At 32.3% G+C, this 13,876-nt stretch overlaps 1 protein-coding gene and 1 pseudogene across 1 annotated transcript; one reads left to right on the forward strand and one right to left on the reverse strand.

Moving 5' to 3' along the window:
- LOC132639744 (flavonol 7-O-beta-glucosyltransferase UGT74F1-like) overlaps positions 1 to 3,604 on the reverse strand; it is a 4,277-nt pseudogene extending 673 nt beyond the window's left edge.
- A 7,935-nt stretch (positions 3,605 to 11,539) lies between these two features.
- LOC132641414 (UDP-glycosyltransferase 74B1) lies at positions 11,540 to 13,633 on the forward strand. Its single transcript, XM_060358402.1, is given in 3 exon segments — positions 11,540 to 11,942; positions 11,945 to 12,306; positions 12,779 to 13,633. Coding segments are annotated over 3 exon segments (1,383 nt in total). The 5' UTR covers positions 11,540 to 11,647; the 3' UTR covers positions 13,505 to 13,633.
- The last annotated feature ends 243 nt before the right edge of the window (positions 13,634 to 13,876 follow it).

The following is a 13,876-nucleotide window of genomic DNA, read 5'->3' on the forward strand; positions in this document are numbered from 1 at the left end:
TTGATCAGACGATTGTTGCATCGCCACCATTGGCACGCCAAGGCCTAACCCTTCGAGAATTGAATTCCATTCACAATCAGTCACGAAACAACCGATGGCTTGATTTGCTAGTGTTTGGAGCTGATCGCACCATGACACAATGAGTCCTTTCCCTTTTGTGGATTCTAGGAATCCTTTAGGCAATTTGCATTTTTCGGTTTCTCTCACCACTCAAAGAAAATTCATGTTGCTGCCTATTAAAGCATATGCCATTTCTTCCATTTGTTTTGGTGTGTGTGACACCATGCTTCCGAAAGTGGATCATTTGTTTGGTGTGAGTGACCATTTTTTCGCTAACCATTTGGAATTCGTTGTCAAATGGATCCTAAAGCGCCCTTACCCGGAAGATTATTTATTCTGCTCGAGTCTAATATATCTGATTAATAGTCTGTTTGGTCCAACTTTTAAATTTATTTATCTGAAAGATGTTTTTTGTTAGGAATATTTTTTGAAAAGTAGCAGTTTCTGTTTGACTAATCAATTTAAAAAATACTTTAATTTTGTTAATATTAGAACAATAATTATGTTTGGTCAATATTCAAAAGTGTTTTTGAAAAAGAAAAAAAAACTCTTTTTCAACTTTTGAATTAAAGCTCCTGTTACTACTCAAAAATACTTATTAATTTTTTTTTCTTAAAAATGTCGGTTAAGCAACTAAACTCTCTCAATTCTGTTTTTTTCTAAAATACTATTGGCCAAACAGGCTATAGAACGACAATAATTTCCAAACTTCGCACTATATGTCGGTGATAGTGTAAACGAATGCCCCACAAATGATCATAAAGTGACAATAAGGTACGGGACCAATTATTAATATGCAATACAATATATGATGCCCCATACCCTTTAATGAAGTGGTGACATTATTGAAAAACGTACCTCTTCCCCTAGTTGTTGAAAGGAATTATCAAAAATCCAGTCAGCATATTCCACATTTGAGAATTGACTGATTTTCATGGCTATATAAACCGCTAACTTTCAGGCTCCCTAATAAATCCAGGAACATTAAGATGGTACAAATAAGGCAAATCAGGCAATAACAAAGGTCATTTTCTTCAATTTCACTGGCAACAAAAATGTTCTATAGTAAATATGAGCAAAAACTGCACAAACTGTGGCCGAATTTGTAAAAAATGCAGCTCCGTAAATCCCATTGTTTTTTTTTTTTTGCCACATCAAGAACCAATGGCAAGAACGAATCATAAATAATGCAACTTATCGGATGTGTCGATTTTTCGTAATTTTTAACGAGTTGTGACGGAGTTGTTGAGCCATTTTCTTTGAAGGATTTGAGGAATGCATCTGCCTTTTGGGCTTGGGAGAAACCACCTTTGTAAATTCCATCAGAAATTGCTTCAACAGAGATGTTTGGTGAATGAATTGACTTTACAGTATTTAGTTGTGGCTATGGTTGATTTGACACCTTTTTGAGGCTAAACGTTTTGCAAATTGGATAAGTGGATTAATGTGACTTGGCTAGGATATGGTGCAAATATTGATGGAATACAGGTATACGCAGCGGAAGCAAATAACTAGAATTGAACTTGCATATAATATGGACAACACATAATTAAAACTTTTAATCAAACATAAAATCGATACTCATCTCTTGGAGCGTGACCGTGGCTGCAAATCGAACCTTCAAGCACGAGCAAAAGCTGTCCACGTGTTCATCCTTCAGTTCCACAGTCTTCTGCTGTGTAACCCGAATAATACCAGAATTTGCGAAATTCGTGTGAGCGAATTTCTATGGAAAAGTTGAAGAAACTTCTAAAACCCCTAGACTCCTTATGGAATAAGACCCCTATTTTATAACTACAAATTTAAGGGTTTTCACCCTTTTTCAAAACCTGTTGGGTCTTTATTTTCCACCAAGAAATAATATTCCATTTAATTCTTTATTATTCGGGCACAACAGGGACCATATAATTTAATTAACGAGGCTTCCTATTATGGAATTAATTCGAAATATCTGAATTAATCCTACCATAATAAATTACTATTTATTCCACTAAAAATTCGTAATTGCACTCCTCATTTCAATTTCAAAATCTTTCATTAAATCTTATTTAACTCCCCATGTTAAGATTACAGATACCAATCAATTAAATTAAATTACTGACAATTTAATTCATTGACTAATTGAATCCTTTATATTTCCGCTAAACTTATATCATGTGACAAATACAAAATCCACATGCAGGGTTTTCACATGAGACTTATAAGCATTCATAGAAGGGTATCATCAATCTCAAAGTCGAGACATAGATTCTATCAACTAATTATTATTTCACAAATGTATTTTGCCATTATCCAATTTACCAGGAATACATAGACCCGCAATTGAGTCTTACCTTTTAATAAATCAAAATAAGGAACAAATCACATTGATCATAATAATTATATCAAGATTAAGAGTATAAGTACATTTAATGAACTAGAGAATTTACTTTATATATTCAGTACAAAAACACTTATCTCTACTTGGTTCGTTCAATACATACAAAAGGTATTAGCACAAGAAGACGGAACTATACCATTTCCATAATGAAGATACATTATATCAATCTTGTGCTACAATCATAGCAATGGCTTTGTCCAAATTCCAGCTTAGAATGTGAACATAAACTTTATACTTATAAGAACCGATGATTTAATCTTCCGTGTATAAGCTAAACTCTATACACTAAATCATCTACTGTATAAGTAAAAGACACACATACTAGTACATGATCTATTTAACTCTTTATTAAAAATTGAATAAATAATTGTTCTATAATAAATACTATATCCATACACATGGTTAATAGCATATATCCTAACAATCTCCCACTTAGACTTTTAACCATGACAATTGTTAGAATATACCATACCTAAACGCATGGTTAGTGGTATATACCCCAACAATCTCCTACTTAGACTTTTAACCATGCATCTATAACTTTCATATGTATTCTTTTTGCATGACTACCAAAAGTCTTAGTAGTGCTTCGTCGTAACTGACCGGTTCTGTATTAAGATCTTCAGGGATCCTATCATGAAACTCTCCAAAAAAAATGTATTTCTTTTCAGGATCATATCATGAAACTCTCCCAAGAGTATATACCGAACTGATCTTGATTATTTTCTCCCACTACGACTAAGTACTACTACTATTATAGTCACACTATCATATTCCTGGGTCTTAATATTATCTTCATTGCCTTTCGGTATTGAAATATTAATGACTTCATATAATGTTGTTTGCTCAACATCACTCCCACTACTTATAGGTAGTGAATTTTCTTACACCTATTAACGTTTCTCCCACTACTTAAATGCAATGGAATGTCAACCCTGACTTATCAGTTAGATGTTCTTGAACTTCAGAATTTTTAGATGACTCATTTGCTATTTCTTTGCTCAGTTCCTATAAAACTAGTTTACTTCTAGGAACTTGGTTTATTAAATAGTCATTTTCTAAAAATCTGGCATTTGTATTAACAATTACCTTATTTTCTTTTAGGACAGTAAATAAACCTCCTTTCGTTCCCTTTGGATATCTAATAAACATGCGAACATTCATTCTTGATCCCAACTTATCTGTTTTCCCTTTGAACACATGTGCTAGACAACCTCATATCCGAACATGTTACAGATTTGGCTTACATCCAATCCACTGTTCTATGGGTATCAAAGGTACTAACCTAGAAGGAATTAAATAAAGAATGTAACTCGCAGTTTCTAAGACATATCCCAAAACGAAAAAGCAAATATGAATAAGTCAATCATTAATCTTTCCACCTTCATAAAAGTCATATTTATTTTCTCTTTCACACCAATCTATTGTAGAATACTTGGTGTAGACAATTGAAATGCAATCCCTTTATCATATAAGTAACTAATGAACTCTGCAAAGAGGCACTCGTCACTACGATCAAATCGCAGTGACTTAATATATTTACCATGACGCTTTTCATTTTTGCCTTAAATGCCTTGAAATTTTCAAAGCATTCGAACCTATAGAGCATCAAATAAATATATTCATATCATGAGTAATCTTCTATGAATGTCACAGAATACTCAAAAGCACCTCTTGCCTTGAAGTTCATTATACCACACAAATCAGAATGGATTGACTTAACTTATCATTAACTTTGTTTCCTTTAAGAAAAAAAAAAAGGTCTTTTAGTCATTTTTCCTTCTAAATAGGACTCACAAGTTGGTAATGCCTCCACTTTCAATGAACCTTAAAAGTTCATTCTTTGACCAACTTCGAAATCCTATTCAGATTAAAATGATCTAGACACAAGTGCCATGGATAAGTTCATTCAATTCTCGAAAAACATTCTCTTATGGGACAGATTAACATTATTCAGTTCAGAAGAGATATTAATTGAAAGTGTCCACACATTAATGTACCACAAGAGATAAAATGTTTATCAAACTCAATAACACAAGAGTTACAAGAAAAATAAGCTAACTATTCATCTCTTGCTTGGTTAGAAACTGAAAAATAAATTCTTTCTGACAAAAGTTACATATAATGCATTCTTTAAATTAATGTCTTATCGCTATCAAACGAAGTTCCTAACTAGTAGTGAGTGGCTGGATAAAGTCTATTGAGATTTTGAGATACAATCATTAAATAGATCATTAGTTATGTAGTAAGAATAATAAAATTCAAAACACACATCACACATACAACCATGCATACAGAATAGCTAGATTCGATAGGGAAACTTAACTATTCATGCAAACTATATGAGTCATGCCAGATAATTCACCCCATAAATTAAAACAGGACCAACTCAGATGGAGAGTAAACTGCTAATTTAAGTTAGGTAAATATCACTTTTAATAAATCGTAGTTCCATTGAACCAACGTGTAACTCAGTTGGAGAGTCAAGACAAGCTATCAATTAACTAGGGACTGAAGCACAGTAATTTACCATAATGAATCTATCCGATGGGGAAGAAGACCTACGTCAACATATAAACTCATTATATCACTGTTATATACAATGGAGACCATACAGAATGAACCCTACCACCATTGTTTGAAGAAATAAAATTTTTATTTAACAAAACATTTCCAGAAAACAGCAAAACGACCAAAAAAAAACCCATCTAAATGACCCCGGATGGCCAAAAAGAGCTCAGTCCTCGAGCAAAGCTCGTGAGTGTTGCTCAGTGGGTTGTTTCCGATGAACCTACCAAATTTCGAGTCAATCGGAGTTTGTCAAAAATCAAAATTCTGAAAACATGACCAATTCGAAGCCAAAATAGAATTTTAAAAACATATACATTTGCTCAGTAATTCTTATCACATATCATCATTAGCGTACTAATCTACATGAATCAAGAACAACGAACAAAATTTTAAAATATGTTTACATAATCTCAGTGTTGCTTTCTGGAAATTAGAATGTTTATGTAATCATTGAATATAAAATTCAAAACATACCACATAGATATCCATGCATCTTGAACAACAAATTTCAATGTAAAAGAACAATTCATGCAACATATATATGTGATGCCAGATATTCACTTTAATAAATTTAAAACCAGAGCTAACTCAGATAGAGGGTATGCTGCTAATTTAAGCTAAGTGAATATCATTATCATTATCTCTAGTTCCATTGATCCAACATGTACCTCAGACATAGAGTTAATACAAGTTATCAATAACTAGTGATTATACCTAGTGACAACCCATAATAAATCTATCCGATGGGGAGGAAGACTTAAGGTCAACACAGAAATTTATTATTTCACTAGTATTTAGTCATTGAAACAATAGAAAATAATTTCTATCACTACTAGATCATAGCCGAGTTATTTTTTTTTTTCTAAAAAATTAATTTTTCAGAAAACGAAAATTGCCCAGAACACCATCTAAACAACTGCAAATCGCCAAAAAATGGCATCTTACTGGGTCGTTTCCGATGAACCTACCGAATTTCAGATTAATTAGAGTTCGTAATATTCCAGATCTCTAATCTATGATCAAATTCGAAAAATAACTTATTCAGGCGATTCAAGAAAAAATAATAATAATCTGATCCATATCCATATATCAATTCATGTTGAATCATCATTAGTAATTATGTTCCAGATTTAACATAAATAAAACCGACATAAAGAATATTTTTTCATACTTAAAACACATTTTAATCTTAAAGAACTGCCTAAAACCTATCTAAACAACCTCAAATCGCCGAAATAACACATTTTACTAGGTCGTTTCCGATTAACACACCAAATTTCAAGTCAATCAGCGTTCGTGAAATTCTTGATCTCCAAAACTATGACCAAATTCGAAAAAATAATTGTTTTAAGCATCTTTAGGAATTAAAATAAACCGATTCTAATTTTCATTCTCTTTTTATAATTATTCATGAGCACAAGACATGCATAATGTCCTTCTTTTGCGTGAGACACATAACACTTACTTAAAATAAATGGTCCTTTTGATTAATACACCTGAGAATTCAAGATATCACGTTATTTCTTCCTTTTGGGTTAAAACCTTGATATTTCTTTTCATGAATTAATTAAGCGTTACTAGTGTCTAAAGGTAAATTTATCTTTCAATAGATAAACCTCTATCACTAGTATACACTTATCCAAGATAAATTATACATGGTACATTAAGAACATTTCAGTGACTCAAATAAATAGACCACTTTAATAGATTCTATTTATTAATCAAAATTCTCAATCCAGGTATTAAGATAATCTCACATGTATAAAACTTTAGGAATTTTCCAATGATTTCACATAAATAATCCACTCTGATAGTAATTATTTATCAATCAATATTTTTATTTATACATTATAATATGTGTAATATAACCGGGCTCATATAATTATTCAACCAAGAAAAAAAAAATGCTGAAACTTCCATATGCAACGATGGAGCAGTGGCTGCCATGTTATCCATCTCCTTTTTGTTTTCAGGACTTTGACAAAGTGAACCAAGACTAGAACAAAGAATTAATTCCTCTCCAAGCAATTAAAAAATTCTTAACTTGTCTTTAAAATAAATTTTACCAGAAGAGACCTAGGTTTTGATATCAAGGCGAACTATTGCCTTTGGTTGAATAGAGTGGGTAAAATCCCACTTCTTTCTACCGTCAGCCACCAATCTAGCCCTTTCTTCTTGTATTTTTTTATTTTTTATTATTCACTTGAAAAAGTTTTGTCAAAAGTCAAAAAACATTTTCGATGGAACAAATAATTGTTCTGCCCTCGGCATGAGACAGCAAACATGATTTATTTTTTTAAAACGTTACAAATACAGTGGTGTAAAAAAAAAAAAAATACACACACCAAACTAGCAAGATACCGCCGACACAGAGCACAATCACCACAAATTTTTGGTTGCTCCCTTTTCGATTTAGTCAATAAGATTGCTGTTCCTCTTACGGAAAAAGGACTTTATTCGTGTTTTTCAATCGTAAAAACGAATTCAAGAAAAAAACAGAATAAAAACGAGCATCATGGCACATAGGTATATACTAGGTTATCTATTTAGATACAAGCATGACTCTTGATGCCAATTGATGGAATACAGACATACGCAGCGGAAGCAAATATTTAGGATTGAACTTGCATGTAATATATATAGACAACACATAATCAAAGATTTTAATCAAACATAAAATCGATACTCATCTCTTGGAGCGTGATCGCGGCTGCAAATCGAACATTCACGCACGAGCAAAAGCTGTCCAAGTGTTCATCCTTCAGTTCCACAGTCTTCTGCTGTGCCCGCATAATACCAGAATTTGCGAAATTCGTGTGGGCGAATTTCTATGGAAAAGTTGAAGAAACTTCTAAAACCCGTAGACTCCTTATGGAATAAGACTCCTATTTTATAACTACAGGTTTAAGGGTTTTAACCCTTTTTCAAAACCTGTTGGGTCTTTATTTTCCACCAAGAAATAATATTCCATTTAATTCTTTATTATTCGGGCACAACGGGGACCATAGAATTTAATTAACGAGGCTTCCTTTTATGGAATTAATTCGAAATATCTGAATTAATCCTACCATAATAAATTACGAATTATTCCACTAAAAATTCGTAACTGCACTCCTCAGTTCAATTTCGAAATCTTTCATTAAATCTTATTTAACTCCCCATGTTAAGATTACAAATACCAATCAATTAAATTAAATTACTGACAATTTAATTCATTGACTAATTGAATCCTTTATATTTTCGCTAAACTTATATCATGTGATGGATACAAAATCCACGTGCAGGGTTTTCACATGAGACTTATAAGCATTCATAAAAGGGTATCATCAATCTCAAAGTCGAGACATGGATTCTATCAACTAATTATTATTTCACAAATGTATTTTGCTATTATCCAATTTACCAGGAATACATAGACCCGCAATTGAGTCGTACCTTTTAACAAATCAAAATAATGAACAAATCACATTGATCATAGTAATTATATCAAGATTAAGAGTATAAGTACATTTAATGAACTAGAGAATTTGCTTTATATATTCAGTACAAAAACACTTATCTCTACTTGGTCCGTTCAATACATACAAAAGGTACTAGCACAAGAAGACGGAACTATACCATTTCCATAATGAAGATACATTATATCAATCTTGTGCTACAATCATAGCAATGGCTTTATCCAAATTCCAGCTTAGAATGTGAACATAAACTTTATACTTATAAGAACCGATGATTTAATCTTCCGTGTATAAGCTAAACTCTATACACTAAATCATCTACTGTATAAGTAAAAGACACACATACTAGTACATGATCTATTTAACTCTTTATTAAAAATTGAATAAATAATTGTTCTATAATAAATACTATATCCATACACATGGTTAATAGCATATATCTTAACAATCTCCCACTTAGACTTTTAACCATGACAATTGTTAGAATATACCATATCTAAATGCATGGTTAATGATATATACCCAACAAATATCACATGAGGCTTATTTCTTTTGATCACTACCATTTTTGTATAACTTTAATTTGTTGATCTTATGTGTGTGTTTTATGTTTGAAAGAAAATTAAATGATATGCAAGATATATGGCTGCAATAATATTATTTATGTTGTACGTTGCCTCAACTTAGTAGGCGTTTGGCCAAAGATTTCAAACATTATTCACTCTATTTGAAATTTACGCAGTTGAAATTGAAGATAAAATTGTATCTGGTTATACATTTTGCAAAGAATATTGAAATATATCCATGTTTGGATGTACTTTTTAAATTAAAATATAACTTCTAGTTTGAATTTGAAATTTTTATTATCAAACATTGATTCTAAAATTAAGTGGTATGGGAAAAAAGTTTTTTTTTTTTTTTTTTATGGCCAACAGGTCCATAATTTGTTGGCATGATATCATTTTGCTTACGTGCGCTCATGATGTTTGCAAATCACATGTATCGAGGTTCTGGTCTAAGAGGTATTGATATTTATTTCAAAGAAGTCCTTTTGGCTCATCTACATTCTAAAAATGGCTTATAAGGTTAGCAGTGAACGCTCGGGGTCATCGGATTAGATATAAAAATGTCGATTTAGATTTTAGATTTTTGACTTAAGAAATTACAATTCAAATCCAATTCAAATAAGCTCGGATCGAATTGGATTTTTTAAGTTCGATTTCTAGTTAATCGGTTCAGATATTTCGCATTTTCGGTTTTGACTTTTGATTGACTTATTAGGAAGGAAATTGATGCGGTCAACTTACCAAGTTACATATCTTAGCATAATGTGAAACCAAATATGTAGATTCATCAAAGAGTTGTCACCACTATGTCAAAAGGTATCAAGTCACATAATTTTCTTATTCTTAAAGTAGTGAGGTAAACTCCAGCTTTGCAAGCTACATTATATTTAATTTGGTAGAAACTTCTATACTGGACTTAAAATTATAATGCGTAGTGTCGTAGGGTACTAATTTAATATTGGACCTCTAGACTAATTAGTTTTGGGCACATATATTATGGGTAGGGCTATATATGGTATAAGAATTTCAGATTCTTGGATATTTGTAAATCTGAAGTACCAAATCCTATATTTCAATCCAAAATCCATTTTTTTTTAAAAAAAAAAAAAAATCTGAAATCCAATTCATAATTCAAAAATCCAAAAATTCAAACCAAATATCCATCCAAAGAATTTGGGTTTTTGGTTGGCCAAAACTATGCCAACCCCTAATAGGTCCCTCAAATTCTAAATCAATCAAATATCATGTGCTATTGGTTCATCATTTTTAGTAAACTTTTAGCTGCGATTTGCTTCCTCTCTCACATGTCGATAGCCTTACAAATGAACAGATAACACATTATATAGGTCTTCACTTCCGTTCAGTCATTGAACACCTATCAGTCCTATCATATATAGTGTTTTTAGGTATAACGTAATTAGTTGCGCGTGTATAAGCAACTTTATTACTTTGATTAAAAGTCCCAATTAAAAGAGTCTCATTTTTTTATAATTGATTTGACTTTTTTGCTTCAAAGTCAAAGTTCATTCCTCAATTTGAATGCAAAAGTTCAAATCAATGATAAAAAAAAAAAATAGACTTTTTAATTAGGACTTCGTAAGGCTATCGACATGCTCAGGGACCCTTGTACTGTGCAGTTGCTATTTTGAAACATGCTGTGCACTCTGTCGAAGAACGGGCTGATGAAGGCCGGTTAAATAGCACTGATAAAAATTATGGGATAAAAAAATATTAATTTATGTAAATCTATTTCCTTTTTAGTTCGTGTCAAAATGAATGAACTTTTTTCTAATTTGGAAATAAATTCATTTTATAAAATGATTTACAACCACACAAATATTCAAGACTTATTTTGAATCATAAATTTTAAAAGTCTTCATTCTTTCTTAAATGTCGTATTTAATTAAATGGGTTCACATAAATTGAAATAGATGAAGTAGAGAGTTTTATAATTAGGCCATCAATACTTGATTCTATAGACCGTAACATGTGAACGGGCTTAGCCACAAATTGACCTTAGCCAAAGTAAATATCAACGAATTTAGGCCACAATCGATGCATATGCATTGCTAACGTCATGAACCCAAGTAATCCATGACCTCGTCATTCCACCAAATTTCATTACTATTGACTATTTTATACATTCATTATAGTTTATCTACGAGTACGAGCCCGTTTGGATTGGCTTACAGCTTAAAGCTGTTTGCAGCTTATAAGCTGAAAAAAATAAGTTGGGGTAGTCCAACTTATTTTTTTTAGCTTATAAGTTGTTTTCAGCTTATAAGCTGCTTTAGATAAACTAAGTTAAATGGGTCAAATTATTTTTTTGAGCTTATTTTAAGCACAAAATGACTTTAAGCTGACCAGTCAAACACTCAAAAAAACTGAAAACAGCTTATAAGCCAACTTATAAGCCAATCCAAACGGGCTCTACAAGTACAACATATCATTGCAGCCTATATATACTGCACATCATTTTATTTTCTTTAAATCATACACCCCCCTACACACATTAAAGTGTTTGATTTTTTTTCTCTCCTTCTCATTTAAAAAAATTATTTTCTTCTATTCAAATTGTAAGAAGACAAAAAAATTTATTTTCACTCTCTGTCATGCATACCAAAATGGTATACAAAAGAAATGAACAACCACATGTCATATTTGTACCATATCCTAGCCAAGGTCACGTTAACCCACTCCTCCAATTTGCAAAACGTTTAACCTCAAAAGGTATCAAAGCGACCATAGCCACAACTGAATACACTGTAAAGTCAATTCATTCTCCAAACATCTCAGTTGAAGCAATTTCTGATGGATTTGATGAGGGTGGTTTCTCCCAAGCCCAAAAAGCTGATGTATTTCTCAATTCGTTCGAAGAAAATGGCTCGAGAACTCTATCACAACTTGTCGAAAATTACAAAAATCAACACATCCGATAAGTTGCATAGTTTACGATTCGTTCTTTCCATGGGCTCTTCATGTGGCAAAAAAACATGGAATTTATGGAGCTGCATTTTTCACAAATTCCGCCACGGTTTGTGCTGTGTTTGCTCATATTCACCAAGGAACATTTCCATTGCCAGTGAGGATTGAAGAAAATGAACCTTTGTTATTGCCTGGTTTACCTTCTTTGTACCCTCTTGATGTTCCTGGATTTATTAGGGAGCCTGAAAGTTACCCTGCTTATTTAGCTATGAAAATGAGTCAATCCTCCAATGTGGAAAATGCTGACTGGATTTTTGATAACTCATTTGTAGAACTAGAAGGAGAGGTACGTTTTCAATAATGTGACCACTTCATTAATTGGTATGGGGCATCATACATTTTGTTGCATATTAATAATTGGTCCCCTACCTTTTGTCACTTATAAGATCTTCCGTGAGACATTCAAATTTTCATATACTTTCTGGACCTAATTCATTTTACATTTGTCAACAACTACAGAGATTTAATATTGGGAAGGTTGGAATCCTTCAATGTAATCAAAGATGTTAGATTTGAGCATCAGAAATAAAAAATCTTTCGGTTAAGAGCGTTTTAGGCCCGCACGATGCATATTTGAATCATTTAGCTAGATTTCGAATACTGAATGATTGAACAACAAACGGTGGCCAAATTAATAAATCTTCTAGATATGTATATAAACTATTACTACAAATTTCGAATGGTTGAACAAAAAAAACAATGATCAACATAATAGATCTTTTTCTTTTGTGATTTTAATTTGGCATGTATAATTTCAGATAGCAAGAGGAGTATCAAATCTTTGGCCAGGAAAGTTAATTGGACCAATGGTGCCATCTTCATATTTGGATGGAAGAATTGAAGATGACAAAGGGTACGGAGCAAGTCTATGGAAACCCCTTAGTGAAGAATGCCTCAAATGGCTAAAAACAAAACCAATTCAATCAGTAATTTACATTTCCTTCGGAAGCATGGTAGCACTCACACCAAACCAAATGGAAGAAATGGCATATGCTTTGATAGGCAGCAATATGAATTTTCTTTGGGTTGTAAGAGAAACTGAAAAATGCAAATTGCCTAAAGGATTCGTAGAATCCACAAAAGGGAAAGGACTCATAGTGTCATGGTGCAATCAGCTCGAAACGCTCGCAAATCAAGCCATTAGTTGCTTCGTGACTCATTGTGGATGGAATTCGACTCTGGAAGGTCTGAGCCTTGGTGTGCCAATGGTGGCGATGCCACAATGGTCCGATCAAATGACGGATCCTAAATTTATAGATGAAATATGGAAAATTGGTGTGAGGCCTAAGTTGGATGAGTTTGGAATTGTTAGAAGAGAAGAGTTATTGTTTTGTTTAAAAGAGGTAATGGAAGGGGAGAGGAGCTATGAGATTAGGAGAAATGCTAGAAAATGGAGAAATTTGGCTAAGACAGCAGTTAGTGAAGGAGGTAGTTCGGACAAGGCTATTAATGAATTTGTGGACATTCTAAATTTAGCCTGCTAGATGAAGTACAAGAAATTCTTGGTAGCATGCTAATAATATGTAGTCTATTATATTGGAGTATTATTTTCATGGCTTATTAGCTAATTGATAGCAATGAAGTTTAGATTATATGAATTTGAAATTTTCTCATCTTACATTCACCTTTGACTTTGACACTTACTTTTCTCGCATCCAAAAATTCTAGAATATGTTGATGATTGATAAGATGTTTAATGGATTTACAAATTTTCTGATTAAAATACTCAAAATTTTCGAATTGCAAGTAGACCTACATTTTTGAACCCCTCGCGAAGTTCGGTCTCATTGTGTTGTGAATTTGAGCAATCTACGACCTGATTTTTGTATTATTCATTATAATTAACTATTTTTACT

This window comes from Lycium barbarum, chromosome 5 (genome assembly GCF_019175385.1).
Source record: "Lycium barbarum isolate Lr01 chromosome 5, ASM1917538v2, whole genome shotgun sequence".
NCBI lineage: Eukaryota > Viridiplantae > Streptophyta > Magnoliopsida > Solanales > Solanaceae > Lycium > Lycium barbarum.